Source organism: Cololabis saira, chromosome 3, assembly GCF_033807715.1.
Source record: "Cololabis saira isolate AMF1-May2022 chromosome 3, fColSai1.1, whole genome shotgun sequence".
Lineage (NCBI taxonomy): Eukaryota > Metazoa > Chordata > Actinopteri > Beloniformes > Belonidae > Cololabis > Cololabis saira.
The window spans coordinates 31,871,281-31,893,452 of record NC_084589.1 but is presented as its reverse complement, the minus strand read 5'-3'; the positions used below and the strand labels follow the sequence as shown (position 1 = coordinate 31,893,452).

At 39.3% G+C, this 22,172-nt stretch overlaps 1 protein-coding gene across 1 annotated transcript in view; it reads right to left on the bottom strand.

Moving 5' to 3' along the window:
• grik3 (glutamate ionotropic receptor kainate type subunit 3) overlaps positions 1–22,172 on the bottom strand; it is a 115,231-nt gene that overhangs the window by 20,372 nt on the left and 72,687 nt on the right. Inside the window, exons 5-10 of the mRNA XM_061717255.1 lie at positions 18,890–18,943; positions 14,599–14,769; positions 13,690–13,833; positions 9,932–10,039; positions 7,711–7,824; positions 4,059–4,262 (exon numbers count right to left, since the gene is read on the bottom strand). Coding sequence (XP_061573239.1) covers positions 4,059–4,262; positions 7,711–7,824; positions 9,932–10,039; positions 13,690–13,833; positions 14,599–14,769; positions 18,890–18,943 — 795 coding nt within the window. The remainder of the gene's footprint in view (positions 1–4,058; positions 4,263–7,710; positions 7,825–9,931; positions 10,040–13,689; positions 13,834–14,598; positions 14,770–18,889; positions 18,944–22,172) is intronic.

The window sequence follows — 22,172 nt, the reverse complement described above, 5'->3', positions numbered from 1 at the left end:
TATGCAAACAGTGAAAATATATATGGAACCTCATATTATATATAATGAGGTCACACATAAAATTATCTGTTGTGAAGCTTATTATGAGGTCTAATTAAAGAAGAAAGATGCTTTGTATAAACACAAACATCCCATAGTATGCAACTGGTTCATCCGTGTGCGTTGTGTCAGGCAGGATAGACATTATTTTGTGGACGCTGAACTAGTGCCCCTGCAGCGATGGGTCAATCACGTTCACCAGCAGTTCATCCTGTCACATCAGATGAAAATCAATATCACACTCGTTCCATTCATTTGTAAGCATTTGCAACCATAAAATGGATATTTTTAAATGAAAATGTAAAAGTGTGCTTCCTAATTTAAGATTAACCTATTCTTTTGGGCATGAGTCGTATTCTCTATCTATAAAAGGAAGGGCGCTGGCTATAAACTTTAAATGTGTCTGTCGCTGCAAAGATTAATTGCAATGAAACAAATGTGCTAAGGACGCTATTAACATTTGCATCACAGCATGATTAAAGTGATAATCTATTTTGACTAAATCAAGTTGAACAGCACCTGTTGCATCATTTAGCACCTTCGAAACAATGCCCTTTGGCGCTGCAGTGAGCTCTGTGATTACAAATGGGAATTAAAGCTGCAAGCAGCGATGAACAGGCCCTCGCACCCTTGTGCACGTTCAGGCGTACTGCAGTGGCAGCGCTTTTATGACTTGCATGTAGATTCTTCAGGCCTGGACATTTAGCGGATGACACCAGCCACGACTCTCTATATCAAACCATTCAATAGTTATTGCAGAAAATAGGAATTATAAAATATCGACCAATCAGAAGAAGCGGGGGGGGGGGGGGTAATTCATGCCAATGAAGGTCAAGTACTCAATACTGAGTCCGATGACACCACCCACGAGTCTTTATGTCAAACCATTCAAAAGTTATGGCAGAAAGTAGGAACTGTCAAATATGGACCAACCAGATGAAGGGGGGCTGCGCTTTTTGGCGTCTAGCGTCGCCAAGGTAATGCTTTTGACTGAGAAAAGTAATGTGTGTCGTCGCAGGATCGAGACGCACATTTTGATGTATAAAACACATGGGTGCACGTTGCGGTTCGGGCCGCATTAACTGCCGAAGGAATGGCATAAATTTCGCCAAAATTACACGATTAATTAAAAATGGCCGACTTCCTGTTCGGTTTCGGCCATGGCGCCAAGTGACTTTTCTTTAAGTTGCGACATGATACAGGTGTGTACCGATTTTCATGCATGTACGTCAAACCGTATTGTGGGGCTTGAGGCGCAAAGTTTTCTAGGGGGCGCTGTTAAGCCATTTTGCCACGCCCATTAATGCAAACCATTAAATATCAAATTTATCACAAGGCCTGGCTTGCGTGCAAAATTTGTAACCGCCAAAAAAAAAAAGGAAAATTCCTACAGATACAATAGGGCCTTCACACTGTAAGTGCTCGGGCCCTAATAATGCGCTGCATTCGTTGCACCTGGCAACATTGGTAGTCTCTTGTTCAAAAGCTTCTATTGCATAGGGAGTAAATTAGATACAATGATATGAAAAGGTTTGACCGTGTCTTTCACTTCTTCACTCTTTGAAAAGCCTAAACTACAGAGATGAAGGCTTTTGACTGTTTAAGAAAAATCTAAGTCTTATTTTCTTAGAGTCTTATACAATTCTGTAATGCAGTTATTATCTATAAGAAAAGAGTAAGTGAGATGATAGTTTGAGTGTATGAGCTTGTGTTTCTGGACTATACCTCCAACTAAAAAGCCAATTTTTCACCTCATGCCGCAGAGCTTATCTAACTGTAATCACTCGAAGTAAAGGAACTGATTTCCAGCAAACTGGTATACGAACTGGTCTTATCTATCTATATTACTAGGAAGGGCCACTTGTGTTTAAGTGGTTAACAGAACATGATTACATATTACTTATCTTTTTCAGATAGTACATGACAGTTCTTCTACTTTCTATCTTATAACATAATGCTTTCATAGCCGATGTAACTGATTGATATCATGTTTATGATTTACGAATATGCTGATTTTTCCCAAAGCTGCATTCATACTGGTCTCTCTCATATCACGTCAGGGTCTGATCACTTTAATTTACCATTCACATTATCATTGTTTTCATCTCAACAGCGTTAGTAAAGCAATGCACAAGAAAATAAAACCAATAAAATTACTGTCCTGCATCCCTGATCATGTGATGAGCAGCAAAAGTAATAATCACAAGTACAGATGTGGATTTCATCTTATACTGCTGTTGTTTAGAAGGCAAAGGATGGAGAAATGTTAAACTGAATTATGTACATGAAAAATACCAGTATAGCTTCTTTTTTCCCCAATTTGCCTGCACATTAATGAACCAACTTCTTCTGCCAACATTTATCTCTTCCATTTAACACCACAGACAAGACTAATACAAATAGCTGATAAATGATTCATTCTTGCATCTTTAATTTGTACCATCCTTTTCTGTCTTTGGTAATCCATTTGTTCCTCTAAAGGTTACTGTTATCAGCATAGACCTGGCAAGGAAAAAAAGAAAAAAAAAGCTTGGGTGGTGGAAATAAAGTGCTGCAGTGGAAGCCCACCTTTCCCAACCCCTTCAGCACCAAGCCATTGACTCTTGCCATACAATTCCCAGCACTAAATGCCACTTAAGCTATTACAAGTTTTCAGCTGAGTACAGTGCTGACCTGATGCAGCTAAGGACAAAGGGAGAGCACCGGCAGGGACACTTAGGAAATGCCAGCAGAAAATCGCCACCATCACATGGATGGATGTGAGGCAGTTTCATGGACACTGAGGTTTTGATTCATACAGCTGCAACAGCCCATAATATCTACAAGAGATTATTGCCAACAGGTTTGTTTGAATCTTTACAACTTGTGCAGTATAATTTTTATTTGAAGTTTTTCCTTTATTAAACCAAAATAAGTGCCGTTACTTTTTCCTCACTGAGTGGCATCAACACACTTACAACTTTTAAGCAACCTTGACACAGTTGTGCTATAAATGTAACTGACAGCTTGGCAGGCTCTTCCTGACTCGTGCTCAATCATAACTACATCACTGTCCGCATGGAAGACGCAAGCTGCAATTCAGTTCACTGGCTTGCTTTCGTAAATAGAGAACACCATCATAATGTGTGGATGTAAATTGCAGAGACGCACCAAAGATTTCACTTTTTTCTTAAGCGAAAGAGCTCAGGGCAGCACGTGGCTTGGTGGTTAGCACTGTGGCCTCACAGCAAAAGGTTCCCGGTTCGACTCCCAGGGCCGGCAGGGTCTTTCTGTGTGGAGTTTGCATGTTCCCCCCGTGCTTGCATGGGTTCTCTCTGGGTACTCCGGTTCCCTCCCACAGTACAAAAACATGCATACTAGGTTAATTGATGATTCTAAATTGCCCATATGTGTGAGTATATCTGGTTGTTTGTATGTATGTGTCCAGGGTGAACCCCTGCCTCTCGCCTGAATACGAGCTGGGATAGGCTCCAGCAGACCCCTGTGACCCTGCAAAGGATAAAAGCGGGTATAGATAATGGATGGATGGATGGAAAGAGCTCAGCAAAAGATGCTTGATCGACCGATATGAAGCTTATTCCGCAAAAAACAGGACAAAACAACTAACCTCACCTCACTCTTCCAAAGGCAATGAAATCTTCTTATCGGTGCAGTAAAATAAAAATGCACCATGTTTGCTGTAACTGTACTGTATGTTCCTGTAGGCTTTGGTGGTTGCCTGGCAACTGTCAAGGCCAAAAACAAAAGTATCCGGCAAACCTTTGTAAAACGGGGAATCTGTTTTGTTTTTTCTTCCTTTTCTTTTTGCATCTTTTAAACAAGCAAGCCATGCAGTGTTAATTAGTGTGCCTTGCAGGCGCTGGCAGGCTTATTTTATTACCATATTGCAAAACCAGTCTCATTCTTTCCAGTTCCTTATGCTGAAATAAGTTGACGGACTGTTGGTTCTGGCTGTATGTTAAGTGTCATCTTCCTCAGTTAACAATAGGGAAATAAGAAATACAAAAAATAGAACTTACATGTTCGATAAGTTCCCTAATCATGCCATTCCACTGGCTCTTGTCATCCTGAGAGCCGTATCTCCCATCAGGAACCAGGCGGATCTCATACGTGAAGCCCAGGACGTTGGCCAGCTCTTTCAGTAAGTCGATGCAGAATCCCTCAAAACGGTCGTTCCCAACCAGCGCCTTGTCAGATTTCCTAAGCATGACATATGGCTCCTCCTGCACAGACCCAAAAGATCAAATGAAAAGCAATGGTGAGGTCAGCTTTTTCAATTTGTTTCAGCACATGCACCTAATTGAAGCAAAGTGATCTGAGCTGACGAGCCGCTGTTGCACTTAACACATAGTGACAGCAGATTCAAGGTCATTCAGTGGATACAGGGAGAGTTAAGATATGAAAGAGGGTTGAGGGTTTTCCTACACAGATATAAAACTGGAAGGAGTCCAGTTTTATGACTACTAATGCAAGTGAACCAATCAGCCACAACATTATGAACATCCAGTTATTATATAGTGTTTTTTTTTCTATTAAACCAGTCACATATTAGTTTAAACTGTATCACTGACTGCTGTAGTGATCTCTTATTTTACTATGTGGTATAATCTGTTCTGAAGTGGTGGTTAAACACACAGAATTAATGTGTGTGTTGTATTATGTCAGTGCGGCTGCAGTTTTGAGCAAGCCAAGCCCACTTCTCTCCACACCGCTGTGCATTGACCTATTTAGCTGGTGCACAGGTCAGTTCATTTTTATGGTCAGGTGGCTGACACTCTTTACCGGCCTGTAATACCCTGCCTGGCTGCTCATAATTTGGGCTGTATGAAATCCTGATTAGGAGCAGAATGCTGCAGTGAAATGGGAAATGCCCACGATGGTGCCTTCATCAATTGTCGCCATCCTCCAAGGGACAGCAACTGAGCTCATGACTGCAGTGACAATGACTAACACGGAATCGCTCATAAATGATTGCCTTTATTTAGTGTGTGCTACCATTTCCCAGCCAGACAGACCTGGATATCCTGCTGTGCTTTTCAAAACATGTTGGTCAATTCATTCAACAGCTGTAATGCACTTTATCAGCCCAAATAGCCACATGTATAATTTATGGTTTGTCTTTTTTATGAGTGTGTGCCTGTTTATGTGTGTGTGTGTGTGTGTGTGTGTGTGTGTGTGTGTGTGTGTGTGTGTGTGTGTGTGTGACAGTAAGAGGGGAAAAAGATGTGAAAACAGCCATGACACTGTTAATTACCATAGGAGGTTTGTCTTTTTTTTGTATAGAAGACAATGGTGGTGAGGATGCTAGAGGCATGAATGGCTGTGGATACTACCACACTGTTAGTGTAAATCTAATACTTATCCATGTTTTTTAAGATGTTTTTTGTGTAAAGACATAATCAAAATCATCTTTTCTGACTTTTTTTTTTTTTGCTTTGTTTTTCCCACAATGCAGTACCAAGGTGCCCTCATGATGTATTAGCTTGTACGTTCATGTGCCCTTGTACCTTTAGCAGCAACTACTAACCTCTCACATCAGTGTGGAAGAATTTTGGCCCATTGTTCTTTGCAACATTCCGTCACTTCATTGAGGTTTTGGGACATTTCTTTTTATAGATACCTCTCTTAAAGTAAAATCACAGCATTTCAATTGAGGACAGGACTTTGACTCGCCCATTTTTAAACTTTGTTACTCTGATGTAGACGTGTTGCTGTGCTCTGGATCATTGTCCTGTTGCTTCACCCACATGTGCCTCTAGAATCCTCTAGAAACAGCTCTTACTCATGCCTGATAGTGGGTATGAGGTGTTCCTGATGAAATGCTGCTTTTGGTTTGGGCCAAACATGGCACTGGGCAAGACAAAAGACCCCGTTTTTGGTCTCATCTCTCCATAGGACATTGTTCCAGAAGTCTTTTGGTTTGTTCAGATGCCAGTCTGTAGAACCTTGAAATCCAAATTGCTGGCAATTGATTGATAACCTAATACAAGTTGATGACCCGCAACAGTGGCTTCTCTAGGCCCATAGCTTATGCTTTTCCCTTTTGGCATTAGGTTAAATACACTTAGATGCTCTAGCCCAGTAGACATTATGTAAAAAAAAAATCTGCTTTTATTGAGGTCTGAACATCTGCAGATGATTCACAGCATCTTGCTCCAACTCACCCTCTTAAATGGTATGAAAGCCATCGGGGATACTTATTGTTGTTAACATTATTCTTGCTTTTTGGCTTAATTTTTATGAAAAATATTACATTATATTTTTTGTCTGATGTTTTATTTGCCTAATACTATACACGCTCTATGTTCAGATGACTTTTATTATGTTTTTACAGAAAGGGATCAGTTGGTAGAGTGTTCGCCCATGAACCTGAAGGTCAACCGGTGTGTGAATGGGTGAATGTCTGCAGTGTTATACAAGTGTAAGACATTTACCATTTAACCAAACAACATACATAAGATCAAGAGAGAATACTTTTGAACATGACTGAATACGTCTTTTCTAAATATTAATAATAGCTGGACTAATATATAGTGGAAAATTCACTAGAACTTTACAGTTTTGATGGCCCTCTGAATAAATAAGCAATTATGAATACTTGATGACAATGCATTTAGAGAGCAAACACTTTGCCAAAAACTTTGCTCAAGTTGTCCAATTAGCTTGATCAAAGAGTTTGTATGTTAAGCGACAAAGCTATTACCATCTGTTTCTAGCCTTCCAGTTCTTGCTATTCCCCAAGGTCTGGACTCAAATCAAAGTGTTTATACCAGCTCTACTCTCACAGTCGCAGCATGGGCGTGCATAAGAGAAAAAGGAGGAAGGTGGGCCTGCGCAAAGACATTATAGGCAATGGAGTGTAAACAATTAATATAAAGAGGAAAAAACACATTAAGAGACTTAATCTGTTCTTCAAAGTTATCACGATAAAGCTGTCAGACGCCTTGTTCATGCATCACTGAGAATCAGTTTGAAGCCATTTCATTGCTCTATGAGGAGAGATTAATATTAAAGTTGGGGCCATCTTCTATGATGTGAAAGTTTCATGTTCTTAAACTAATGATTCCCAAGGAAACAGCAAATTCATAAGCATGTCATATGCTATTACACAGAAACGATTCAAAAAACATTTGAGGGAAGTTAAAGTGCTGTTGTGACATGGAATCACTAAATGGCACTTCTTGGCACAGTAGTTCAACATTAGACCACTTAAATCCTTGCTCCATTTCTCCACTCTGAAACAGAATTAACATGACAGACATTAATTATGCCCAACCATGACCTTTCTTGTCATAATTATAGCTTTGTGGTCCAATATAAGCATAATAACAGTGTTTTTCGTTGTAGTTTGAAGGGGTGTGGAAAGGAATGTCTGTGCCAGCACCTTCCTGATAGCTACACAAAGACGACAACAGCCACTGACAGAGTTAAGTGCATACAACTACAAATGAATGGTAATGTGGATCTGAAGGATAAAATCCTGGGTCTTTCTCTCTGAATGTGTAATTAATGCATTTCCGCGATGATGATTTTTATTTTAACTCACTGGTTCGGTTTCTGCAGTCGAAGTTAAACAGTATGCTGGTGCTATGATTTCCATGTGTTATATATTGCGATATTTGTTGGTCTGTTGGAGAAATGCTTTTGCACCAGGTAACACATGTGACCTACCAGAATGGTGGTGATGACGAGGGATCGGTTAGCCAGAGAATCCGTGATGTTCATCCCTTTACGTTTCGGTACTTCCGTGATATTAAGACCTCCTGACACACTCCACTTCCCCACCTGTGGAAGATGAATACAGTAAGTGTGTAGCTAAGTGTTTTGAGTTTGTCAGTGAGCCATGACCTCAGCAGACTCCCCCGCCAACCATCTCTTGCATTATGCCAACTCGGCAGCATTAGATGATTGGCTGAGTCACCTTTTAGCAGCAGGCTAAGGTGCTTTGAAAAGCAAGGGGTAGTTAAGGATATGTCTTGGAGGAAAATCAAGCATGATGGACAAATCAAAGACAGTGGAATGACTCGGACAATGGCGTGTTAAAAAAATGGATTTCAATGAGATTTGACATGTACTTAAAAAAACAACAACCAAAAAACCTGTTTGCGATATACTCCATGATGTGGTAATGTGTGTACATTTCTATGAAAACAAACATACAAACAGACCGACATAAAATCACCGTAATACCAGCAGAAATGGCACTGCAAAACATTTGGAGTTAATATGAATAATGTACAGGGAGAAGGTTGGAATGTGAAAGAATTTTTCATCTGCAATCTTGGTGAGATAAGCCGAGTAATTTCAGCAAATAAAAGGATTTATACATGCAAGAAGCCCTCAGGCAAAAAGAGGAGGAAAAAAGGAAAAAAAAATCTCTGCACACAGCCGAGAGACACTCTGGAACATATCATTAGCACAAATAGTCCTGTGGCTGGCTGTAACAACCTCTGTTTGCAAGTCAAGCTCTCCACCAAGCCCTCCTCTGCTTCCTCTATTACTACACATCCAGCTTTTAATATTCACTAGGGCTTGTGCTTGAGGTGGATCCATTTAAAGAAGTACACACACGCACCCACACACACACACACACACAAAAGCATTAAAACGTCTGTTAATGTCCTCCCTGCCTAATCCAGAGAGAGGCATATGCTCTAATTTGAAAAGCACATTAGTTACAGCTTGTCACACAACCGAAGAGGACTCCAGGAGAGAATTTAAAAATACCACAATGCTTGCCGCTCCGCAAAACTCCTTCTAATTGTACCCAATAACATTAGCTCATTTCATTTAACGTGATTAGCAAAATACTTCATTCAAAAGTTATTTATTAAAGCAACCACATGAAGAACATGATATTTATTTAACCATCCTGAGCTTGCCTCTGTTGATTGAGTACACTGGTGCTCTGAAAAACCTGTTCATAATTCCAGCATGAGCTCAAATTTGGGCTAATATTCAATTACTGTGGATTAGTTGACAAGAGTAAAAAGAAAATATACATGTTAACGGGCTCACACAGTTAAAGCTGATTCTGCGGATGTACTGAAGAAGAAGAAAAAAAAATCCAGCAGTCTGCAGCACACTGTAGGATCATCGCTAACATGCCTGAGTGTAGGATTTGTCAGAGCCAAAATGAGAAGGCACTAATATGGTATCACAGACTTTTACAAGCTGATTGTGCTGCAGCTTAATTGACCGCATGCAGGACAAGATGCCAGTGAAAGGGAGAAGAATTAATTCACAGCTGCAGCGTCACAAGCTCCGTTCTGGAGGGTTACAAGCTGAAGAGCCTCCGCTATTGTATAGTCTTTAGCCTTTAGGGAGTACTTGAGGATGTCGTAATGGGACTTATCCCTATTTGATGTATTCATAATGTATGAAAGCTCTTTAGAAGAGAATAGCTGGTGCAGTTGCCCTCTAGTATCATAAAATAAGTTCTACATTACCCACCGTTTTGGGTTTCTTCTTCTTTTTTTTTTTTTTACCCCTTTTTGTAACACATGGTTATACAGCTCATTAACAACAAGCAGCATTTTGGGCTTCACCTCGAATTATCATTAAGAGAGGCGGCAATTAACACCCTAATGTGTACCCTAATCCAATTTGCTTTATGACCCACTAACTGATGTTTATGTTGCAACAGCCAATTTGCTTCCTTGTTAGGAGGTAAATGATACTGTCAAATCCGCAGTATGTGCTCTCCATCCAGGAGAATCTGAGGCGTAATTTCTGAAATCAGTAATCCATTAAATACTTTTTATGGTATAGCTATCATGAATGTTTTTATATTTCAGTGGCTTCTGTGTGGGATGAGGAATCATTGCTCTGCTCTCATTCCATCTCGGCAAGGACAGCTTTGATAAGGAACGGCGTCTTCTGCAAAAGTTACCTTTTCAAGTCCGTCCTCCTTGAGGCTGACGATGTCCAGGTCAAAGTCTGTGCGGAGACCAGTCGTTTTGTTGAAGGACAGTCTTCCAGTCAGACCATCCCAGTGTGACTGAAAGATAACAACGTGGAATATTTATACCTCAATATGTACCGTACAGTAAAAAAAAAAAACCTGGAAAAATGATTTATGTAACTTGGGAATTTACGTATATTGAAACCATCTAAACACCTCCGCAAATTACGTACAAAATAATGCAATACATTCTCAATAAATGCTCTTTTATTCCTTAAAATTGTGATCCCCCAGCTCTTGCTCAGCCAAATTGTGTCAAAAGATGCTGATTTGCCTCTCAAAAGAGGTAAACACGAGGATAAAATTCTGTTAATTGTAATTTGTAATTTATTTATTTATTTCAAAACAGGGACAGTGCACAATAAGACATTAATCTTTAGATTAAGAGAATATGCATAGTGCCAGGTTGTAGCAACTTGCTACCACCTGTAGTCCCTGGGCAGGTTGATGGAATACTACACAAAACATGACATTGCATTAATTTCTTTATCTATAACAAATAGTTTGACAGCAGCAATAGGGAAATACATAAAAGGAAATATGGAAGTCCTGCCAACAAATTTGTAGTAACACATTTCATCTTTCACTGAAAGCAATTTCACACCCACACATACATCGACTGAAAATACAAACACAAACTGTACAGACTGCATTTCCTTTTTTTAATTACATTTTACATCTCAACGCCTCCAACGCATTTCCCCTCCAGACTACAGAGTTAATTAACAACCATCTCATTTAACTTGAGTCCCCAAGGGGAGGGGGGCGCACGTATAACTGCCCCCTATTATGATTCCCTGATATCCGGCACTTCCACGGATGAGCATGTGCAAACACATGTCAGCAGATGCTACGTACCTGTTCTCCTCACACTTGCAGAAACAAGTAAGCCCTGATGAAACTGTCTGGACTGATCATCCGTGTCCTTGCATTTGTAACTATGTGCGCCCCTCTTTTGGTTAAATACTTATTTTCAAACCCTGTGACAGGCTGTGATGCATTTATTTTAGCTTTTTTTTTTTTTTTTGTCTGTAGGAAGTGATTTTTAATGAGCCAATGGTTCCGATTTAATGCAGTCGCTGCCTTTCATGCACACACTAGATCTTTAAGAAGTCTCTGTACAATGAGGCAATCAATCACCGGGTGTCGAGCTACGACATTTTACTGATATTAGAAACCTAAATTGTGACAACCCCGCAACCTCCTGTCTGTCTATCCTGTAGCTTACCGCGACTTGTTATTAGAAGAATGAAGCTTGAAGGAGAAATCTGTTTTTCAAAAGCTTCCCATACCTCATTCTCTCTGGCCTGTTGCCATCGAGGTGGGTGGCATGTTCAAACAGCGTTAATTCACAGAGTGACATATACGCCTCAGCTGTATCACAACCACAGGGCCAACTCGACCTTCAGAACATGTCACACTCCCGTCTTGACACGAGCGTAAATCAAAACTGAGTTGCTCTTTTTTTTTTTTTCTTTTCTAAATCAGCAAACACTTCATATCTCACTGTACCACCACATATTTCTAATATACCTGCTACAGGCACATCCGCCATAAATGCCCTGCAATCCTCATTTGTTCAGTCTAATTGTCACACACACCAGACGTTGTTTGTTATGTATTGTGATGGTAGAAAAACCAATATGCGATCCTCGGATTGCACATTTGGCTGACAAGCAGAATTATATATACAGGTGCTGACAAACATTTGAAGCAAGCGATCGCTGTTGCACACGATGTGCAGCTGAGAGACGCACACAGCATCAGAGAGCAGCTTACACCATACATTTGGAGCGTTGTTGAATATTGGAAAACTGTTCACGACAATTTCTCAGTCAGTATTAATACCTACAAATAGGTGGTTACGTGTAAAAGTTAAAAAGGTTTCAAGATGCTTCACATTTCAGTTTTGCAAATTGCTCAAATAAAGTTGGCTCTAAGCACCTGAACGGCTTGACTCAACGGTAAAGACATCATTAAAGTCAATTAATGTGACTCATAAGCTAAATCTTATTCAGCAGCAGGAATGGTTTGTTGGTTGGACTTACACACAAATAGTGGTTTTGGTGAATGTGTCCTTTGAAATCATAGCATTATTATTTATTTTTTTCCTGAAATGTAGTCGTTATTCTGTTTCAGAAGTGATTACCGGTACATTTAATATGGGACATGGCCAGAGGAGAGTGTTTTGACAGAAAATAGTGCAAACAAACTTGCAGACTCTTCATGAGCATAATGTACTGAACGCACAACTACCCTGACGGATCTCTTTAAGTGCAACAGACAGACCTGAAGGAAGCAACGGGTCTGTCATCCTTGCTTCTGTACATGAGGTGGAAACCAGCGATGAGCTGGCACCATCCCACCATACCTACCCTTGCAGGTCAAACAAAAAAAAATTTATTTGCTTCCTTTCCACTAAAGAGACCTGGGGATTTCTGCTAAACCCTTTACAAACACTATGTACTTGAATGCATGTTGAGAGAATGAGCCAGACAGCATACGGAAAGGTCAGGCTGGAGAAACAAAAGCTGTGGCTATTTAACCCATTATGACCTGATGCAAGCTATACACACACACACATATGTATATGTATATATATATATATATATATATATTTATATTATTTTTCTTTCACGTTACATAGATATATCCAGATCTCTATCTGGGTAAAGCTCGGAGGAGCGGGGATGGCGGCACAATGGAGGAGGCTTGCAGCAGGGGAGAGATATTGCTTGCCCGTGCCTTTGACAGAGGCACACAGTAATGACAAGGGGATTCTGTTTGTGTGACATCTGAAGAGGGCTGACCCAGCGAGAATGACAGCCTACTTCAACTTTTGTTCTGGGACCAGTGTTTTTTGCTGGGTTGACACAGCTAGTTGTCATGCTCTGAATAGGGTGAGTAGAAGATCTGTAGAGACACTCCTCCACTGTCATCACTGTAAAACTCAAGAGAAGACACCACTGGTTCACACGCCCAAGCTGACATTAATAAAAGGAAAAAGAAGAAAAGCGTCTGTAAAACTGGTCACAAAAAGTGACAGAATGCGTTGCACTGAAGCATTTGAAACACTTCCATCCAGTTTTCTAAAAGAAAGAGGCTTAACTATTCACCTCACCCACAAATGTGGAATCCTGATTGGAAAGGGAGGCTTGTGTAAAACATATTCAATATAAAAAGGTTAATTATTTCACTTCTAAGGATGAAAAGTGTAATTTTTGCCACTTGTAACGTGTCTAAACTGCACACAACACAGATTATTCTGTTGTTTTAACAACTCAAGATACAAACAGTGCCATCTTTATACATCCCCAGTATGACATCTTACACAGGGTTGTTTTTTACATTCTGAGGCACTGTCAGACACTCATGTTGGATGAAATAAAAGCTGATTATCCAACTTATTCTTTCAAAAGGTAACAGAACAAGCTTTGTGAAAAATAGGTTATGAATACAGGGATTTTATAATTTTATAAAGCTGACAACAATGCTGCTTTGATGTGTCCATCGAGGCTACGTTCACTTATGTCTGCGTAGGAGCGGCTTGCCGGGTAAATATCCAAATACAGAATGACGACCTGCCCCTCATGCCGCTTTTTCTATATTCTTGTTCAGCACTCAAACAGCACGGTTGAATATAAATAACTGAACTTAAACAGCACAGGCCAAAGGTGCCCCATCACCTCTTTGATGAAACTCATGAAGCGCCCTCCAAACCTCCAGGGTTTGTGGCGGTGGCACTGCAGAGAGTTTACGGTCATCTGTGGAGCGTGCTGGTAGGAGACGGATACAATGTGGACTGCGTCATAGGTCAGAGCTGCGTCTGTCTGGAATAAGGGGTGAACATTATTTCAGCTTATGGTTGTAGACAGAAGGAAACAGTTGGTTCACAACAAGTTAATTATTTAGGAGAATCATCGTTTAATTGAAGCATATTAATCATAGATGATGTCAGCATCTTGTGCATTTCTTAACTGGAAGAATATCTTCTTTTTAAATTTGTTTAGATTACTGACTAAATGAGCAGCAGGCAGATAATGAATGTCGCCCAAAACGTGATATCGACTGCATCTGTCCTGTTGACTCACAGTTACATCCTTTTACCCTTATTTGAGCTTAATGTCAGCAAGGCTTAACAGCTTGTCCTTTCTTATATTACGTATAGTTTAATATTTTACCAGGTTGCACATTATATACACACTTTGTCTCAAACAGCTTTGTGTGAGCTTAACTGAATGAATTTTATACACTAGTCAAAAAAGGCATGTTTCCCCTAAACAACAACTAAACAGGAGTAACTGAGAAAAAAATTTAAAAAAAATCCAGTATCAGTCACTGCTTCTCTAACTCTAGCTTCTCTATAATTTAAGAAAATGTGCATCTGTCCAAATTAACCTTTTATGTGATTGCATCTGAAATCCCGAATCAAAATAGTTCATACATAATAAATGCTCTCTTCATGTTGACTTACTTGCGTTGAAGCCAGAGTAAAAACCAACTCTTCGTAGATTTGACACATTGGAGCTGAAAATATTTTAAATGCACACATCAAGAACTAACTTTTAAAAAGACAAAAAGACAAATAAACATACCGTCATGACGCCCTCCAGCAGGCCTGAATCAGGTTTCGGCGGTATCTGCCTTTCCATTGACCATTTCTCCACTATAGACGCAACCTGGGGATTATCCACATTGAGGATGCGGAAGCCGGTCATGTTGACGCCGCAGAAGCGATAAGGCTCCAGGTCGATGGCCATCAGGTCCTTGTGGGAGACAGAAAAACTAAATTAAAATGTGGATTCGTATTTAGGCAGGTAATGCTGATCATCTTTAAGAATGTATGGTAATAAAGAGAGTGCTACGGTATCTGATTCTAGAAATGACGGTTGTAAGGCCAAATACAGCAGATGGAGGCAGAAATGCACCGATTTACTACATCTTATCAGGTTTTCTGTGGTGTTCTAAGACACCACTGTGCTGCAAATCAAATCTAAAAAGGCTCTGGTGGGGATATCAAATCCTTTTAGAATCGATTAAGGGTTATTGTTTTCATAATACACAATAATTAAATGTATTGCTCAAGCTACGAGCTTGTGATCTACAGTATTTTGCCTTTCTTAATCACAATTAAATCAAAATTTATGGGTGCAGAGCTTGCACTCATTTATTTTGTGTTGGGCAGCAACAGATTCTTATTACTGTTTTGTAGCTCAGAAAAAAAAAGAAAAGTCGCATTGTCTTGGCTCATATTAATAATTCATTACTTTCATTCCCTTGGAAACATCGGTTTGAGCCAATGCAATTTCTAGGGCAGCAGCAGCTGAAGTGTGAAGTCACATGTTGACACATGTCGTGTCAGAGTGGGCTGGAGGGCCCGGAGAAAACATTTGGAAGAATATGGATATTTCATTAGCGCCGTGTGGGGTTAGTTCTAGGGGCATCAGGGGCATGTAACACATTGGTTAAAACTAACAATTTTTTCTCTTCTTTTTCCCTTCCCAAAATGTGCTTCCTTTCGCAATGAAAGATCAAAGCATTTCCCTGTTGTTCTTAATGACACTCAGACACACTGTAAAATAATTAAGGTTACAGGTTTCTTAGCTTTGAAGCTGAGAATACAAACTAACTGGGACATAATTGTTTGTATAATAGAAATAATCTCTTGTAACATCCTCATTTCTGGGATGCAAGACAAACAATGTGTCCTAAAAAAAATGTAATTCTGTTTTTGCAGTGCAGCCCTGAACAAGGGCAGAATATGACCCTACAACTACATTACACTGAACTCACAGGGACAGCATGCGGCATGTCTGGGTGCATAGAGAAGTCTCATGGTGGCAGCAGACAAAGTTCTCAGAGACGTCTATGGCAAGACAGGCACCATGACAGACTCATTTCAAAAGGACAAGGAAGTTATTACCCTTATACCACTGCACTGTTTCCTTTTCATGGTGTAATAAGTCAGCACTTCCCCCACCTCAGAAGATAACACAAATTCCATCGTGAAGAAATGTTATTGCCATGTACACCATTCAAATGTTAGTCACTTTGGATCAAATCAAGCCGCCGTATATAATCTCCTTAATGCGATGTCTGTCAATAAGACAGCATATTGCAGTTTTAAAAAGATACCACACTTATTCCATAAAGATATCTTGGCTTCCTGAGCAAAAAAAATTGATGTTGCATTAGAAAGAAAGGAGTTTAAGATTTTTGTTGAAACAATAGTTATGCTACACAAACTTGACACATAGCAGTACAATGTCATCGCCCTGCTGTCAAGGGTGAAAGATGACACACATCATAGCTGGCCCTCGATGTCATATCTTATTATTACAACAGACTGGTCAAGTCTGCAGACGCAATGAGTGCGAGTGCACAAACTGAGACAATAACACAGGGTGAAAGGAACAGCACAGTGCATGCTGGTATTCATTGCTTTTCTGTTTCTTTGACGCTTTGGAGCCATTGGCTGCAGTGAATAGCAGCCATACTGCATTGGTGGGCCTGCTTGTTGATGGAATCCCTTAATCAGAGTGGGAGTTTACTCAAAAATAAACTACTGAATTTTAAATGATCACAAAAGAATTTAAAATTATTAAAGTTGCCCATACAGTCACACTCTTTTTAGATTTTGTCACCATCAGGGATTTTTACGAAGATGTTGCTCTTACAGGAGCAAATGCCTGTTTACTGTGGTTCATTTTCAGCAGCGGTTTGAGCTACATTCAGTGCTTCAGTGAATATTATTGACAGCAGAATAAATTAAAAAAGAAAAAAAGAATATAAACATGTGCCAGCATGAGTGCATAAAGGGAACGGGACAAGCCTTTAAAGCCAGTGTTTAAAGTCTGTGGGAGATGTCCTACTAGCAGGAGCTGACTTCACCCATATCCAAAAATGCATAAATGAGCTGAATGAAAAAGTGTGGCAGCAGAATAGAAGTAAGCGCTAAATATCTAAGATCCAGGTTGAGTCTAATGCTGAACTAAGATTCTGTTGCAGTTCCTTGACTGGCCGCTGGAGGCTGGCTCTGGAAAATCGAGTCAATCTCTGTTGACTCCCATGTTAAAATGTTCAACTTTAGAGCACAAATAAGCATAAGTAAGTTTTGATTTAGCCATCGAGCCAAGATTTCAAATGGGATATTTGGCTGCAATAATCTCCCTGCAGCTCTGCAGCTATTTCTCGCGGTGATCGCCTGAAGGAGCTAGTAGCCAAAGCTAGTTTGAAAAATGGTGAGCGTTTTCCCGTCGCCTCCCCGAGCTACATGGCTGTGCACCATACAAGGAAGAAGAGGCTTCAAAACCTCTCGTTAGAAACCAATGGGTCATTGTTTTTTACCGCATATGGCCGGACCATGCCCAACTTTACTCATTTGTCTATTACTGTTTGCAACTATTTAAATCTGGGTACAGTGAGCGAAACAACCGGAGTCAAATTCCCTGTCTGGCATGTTCATACTTGGCCAATAAACCTGATTCTGATTCTGAACTTTACTCAGTTACCACAAGCCACCTCTTTCAACTTAGCCCACATTAACCAATGTTGCCAACATTATGGTTAATAATGTTACTTTATACTAATTTCTAGTGAAATTGTCCCAGTTTCAGATGTAGTTTCAGCAGCTAGGTGGCTCAGACAGAGAAGCTGACAGGAGTCACAGTTCCAGTCGACAGCCGCAGTTGTCTGTTGACTGGAACTGTGACCAGGATCTTCCAGGTTGGTCTTGAATGGTTTGGGGGCAGAAGGTGGTTTGCCCAGAGCAGGCATCTCGGCTCGTGGCCTTCTCCCCTGAAAACCTTTCAGGCTAACACAGAGCAGATCACGCAGTCTGTGCAATTAACAGCACAGCAAGCTGCAAAGTTGGACATTTTATGTCTTTTACATGATGCATCCCTCAAGGAAGAATTAGATCATAATTAAATAGCCAGCTCACGTGTAAGAGGGAGAGAATCTAGCTATTGACACTAAAATGGTTTGTGGAATAAAACCAAGTAGTATCTCATGAGAGTATTTGATGTTTTTCAGTAAGAATTTTTTGGGTGAATCGTAAATAAAAAATGAAAAAAATCATAATGTTATCTAACATTTAACTTCCAGATTTGTTACATGTCTATTGTCACAACAGTAATAGTGACATGAATGAATTTCTGGGTAATACTGAATCAGAGGAATAGCATATACAAAGTTTTTTTTATGCATAGGTGATACTGGTTAGCTTTATAAGTTTGCTGGTTTGATCTTTTTGAGATTTATATTTTAAAGTTTTGAATATTTCACAGCTTCTTTTAAGTATGAATACAAATCTATAAACACTTTCACAACCCTGCAATTCTCTTTGAATATAAATAGTTTTATATTTAACTCATACTGACTCAATCAAGGCTTTAATGGAGACTCAGCTGAATAACTTAAAATGTTCCTCTTATTAGTCTAACTTTTAAAAGCTCCTTTAACTAATTCAGGGATTTTTGACTAAGATCCTATATTTTAATCTTATTGATGACTGATAGTATTTCTCTCAGATTTAATGAACTGGACATTTTCATTCTGATTTTTTTTTATTCTTTTTTTTTATTCATTTATATGTAAGAGGTTTAATTTGGGTACATTTTTTAACTTAGAAATAACATCCTGAATTTAAGTGTGTTGTCTTGAGTTCTTCAAAGACTTCTGTTGACTTTTCAATAAAAAAACAGCATCTACTTCAGCTTGCCCAAAACTCCATTATGCTTCTGGCTTGTCAAACAAAATTGATGTTATGGACCGCATCCAAACCCCACTGGCAATTAGCCACTATTCATCAAAAACTCAGGAGATGAGCGACTAAGGAGATGAGAACAAATGAGACTATTTGCATTAACAAGCACGGTACATTACCAGAGTGGTGAAGATATAGTGGTAATACTCTGTCATCATCCCCATGGTCTGGGCCTGGAAGGATATGGAGATAGAAAATGAGAAAGACAGGTGTGAATGAATAGAGACATGATAGAGAAGACGGTCATTTTGTCATGCCAGGGGATTTTAGAATCAGAGCAGCAACTTCAGGACAAACAGCCTTAAAGAGATCAAATGCCAAATGAATTTTAGAGTGTGGGATAGATATCCACCTCTTAATGAATATATCGACTAACAACTTGTTTCAAGATCTGACGTCACTTGCTGGAATATCTGCACCACATCTTGTTCATAGGATCACAAAGGGCATTTCCATCATGCTTTTTTTTTTGCAAAAATGAAAGAAACAATTCTGAAAGTGCAACAAAGGAACTGCTGCAGGGGCCCGGTGTTGAACAATGAACAGTGTTCTTCTTTTTATGAGCGTAATTCTCAGTTTTCTTTCCATATCTCTCTGTAACGCTCCGTATCTAACCCTGTGAGACCTCTCTTTAAATCAAAGAAATAGAAGATTGATTTCAAAGAAAATGGACAAAATCATCTTGAGTATTGGACATGTTGCGATTGCCACCACCACTGTTGTGAAAATAGTCAACAGGGGACGAATGACGCAGATGATCTTTCTAATGATTATTCAAAGGCAAAGCCCTGAGGTAAAGCAGTAGTGCATAATAATTAATAGATGTTAGCACAGCAAATGACCACAACTCATTTATATGATGTAGCACAACTATATCATTTAAATGAGGCCAAAAACAGCTGGTAACAAGATTTTGATGGCTTTGGTTTAACCGACTAACTCACATACAGTGATGCCGGGGACATTCAAATACAAAAAAGTGTTTTGATTACACTTCTCTGCTAAGCTGGACTACTGAAACGTATGAAAAAACACCTCATGAAAGCATAAAAAAGGTTTTTACGATATTTGAGGTTTTTTTTTTTTTTTCAATTGTGGGACATCCATTACATGTTTTTTTTTTCCTTTGGTTTTTACGCAATTCTAGTGGTAATGGAAACACAACTGCAGAATAGCACACATTTTATAAATGTTTTTACATGCATTTGAATAGTTTCGAATGACCCAGAACTTGTCATGCCATCCCGGCAAAAAAAGGAGGAATGGTTTCAATCAAATGTTTTGCTTTATATCCTAACACTCCATCAGCATGAGTTTTGCTCTGTCTTCAATCAAATGAACCCACGGTGGCTGTGCTTTCCACTGAATTGTAGCTTTTGTTTTAAAGAAGGAAAATAAAAGCAAATCATCAAATAATCAAAAAATCTAATAAGGCGCTAAGTTTCTGTTAACGCAAATTAGTCTTTGAATCTATAAAAATCTATAAAAATTTGTTTAAGGTATCGTCTTCCATGTTGGTTGTTTTCACTGGTGCTCAACAAACTAAACAGACTGATTCTGACAGTTTCATACACATTGTAGAGAACTTTAATGTGTACAAGGAAAACATGTGACATGCTGAAGTGGGTGAGTGGACTTATTTAAAAAAATAAGTTATTTCCACCTGTCCAGTTGGAGACGGAATGAAACTTGACAGATGCACATTGATTGTGTTGAGCTTATCGGAGCAAAAGACAGAACCTAATTATTTGTTGAGAAACATGGCATTTTACAGGAGAAATTTCAAGAGCATACGATAAATCTTTAAAACTCTTACATCTGATTCAGATCGACAGTTTAACAGAATGGCTGACATGATGCATGTTTCATTACACATGACTCAATGCTTCTGATTTAAAGTTAGTTTGTAGTAACCTTTTTGCAAACAGTAAAAAGACTTTATGAATCATACTTGGTCCCAGAAGTTATGCATGTGGAAAGCAGATGTAGATTTATAAAAAACATGGAGAAGAGTACGTTTTTCTGTTTGTGAAGGAGCACTTATTCTCTGATTGAATAATTGTGCCGTGCACTGTGCACGAGCTTTTGCTCGACCCGCCTCCCTAAGTCCTAGTATATGAAACATATGGTTGAAATTTCTTCTTTTTTATAGGCTCCTGTTTTAACTTATTATTTTGAAGGATCAATCAAACCACTGACAATAAAAAAGACTACAGTTGCTTCTCTTTGATGTGTAAATGTGAAGTGGTAAAACTAGGGATCAGCAGTAGACTGGTATTATAAGAAATTGATATATGTTTAAAGGAGATGTGTACAGTAATTGGGATATCAATATATGTTTAATGTTGTCGCTCTCTCATGTCAATGTTGCACCTGACATTTCTCTGCATCTGCAGCCAGACCTTTTTGTCACATATGGTGTATCAGAGCCATATGAGGAAACACAATTTCAGAGGGAATTCTGAGTAGGAGCAGAGATACGTCTATGGTTTTAATATGGGCCGATTTTATCCTAGTTTTTAAGGTTACCTTTTCAGTTGCATGTTAATTAATACTTTGTAGAAGACTGAAGCCTTTAAATAAAAATACTTGTCACATTGTGCGTGGCAGTAAGTTAGGATTTACCTTCGAACCCAAAAGTAAATGACCTTCAGTTGGCTTTTTCTCTTTTAGAGGGTCACCCTAGTGGACCATCGTGTTCAGAATACTGAAACGAGCAAAGACGGTCAAATACCCTTCCTTGACACAACTGTCCCATTTATCTGGGCCTTGAACCAGCATTATGAGAACACTTGCTTGTGACCGTCCTTCCATGTATTATCAATACCTGCTTATTCTTATTGCTCACCTTGAACCACAAGGTGTAGGATAAGGTATATGCAAAGGAGTGTAGGATATCATTCACTTTACAAACCTAAAAAAAAATGTCAACTTGACAAAAGAAACTGAGTGACATGAAAGTGAGTGACATGGAAGGGTGGAGTGAATGCTCATCACAATCAGGCACTATGTGGACAGCGTTTGTGCATGCTGAGCATAAAATTGTTATCTTTGGGAAGAGTATTTTCTCCCCATGAACACTGTTTTGTGGCTTGAGTCACACACACAGTTTGCATTTGCAAAACTTGATTAAATTTAAGATGAAAAACTGTGACTTCTGATTGACAAGACACAAATGAACAACTACAGGCCAATCCCAAATCTTCCATTTTAAGTAAGATCACTGAAAGCGTTTCTATAACAGCTAAATTACTTTTTAACAAAAAAACAACTCCTGTGATGTCTTCCAGTCAGGTTTTAGACAGCATAACAGCACTGAGACTGCTGACAAAAGTGTTTAAGGACACATGCTTGAATACACACTGTAGAAAAATGTCTACTGAATCTCAGTGGTGTATTTGA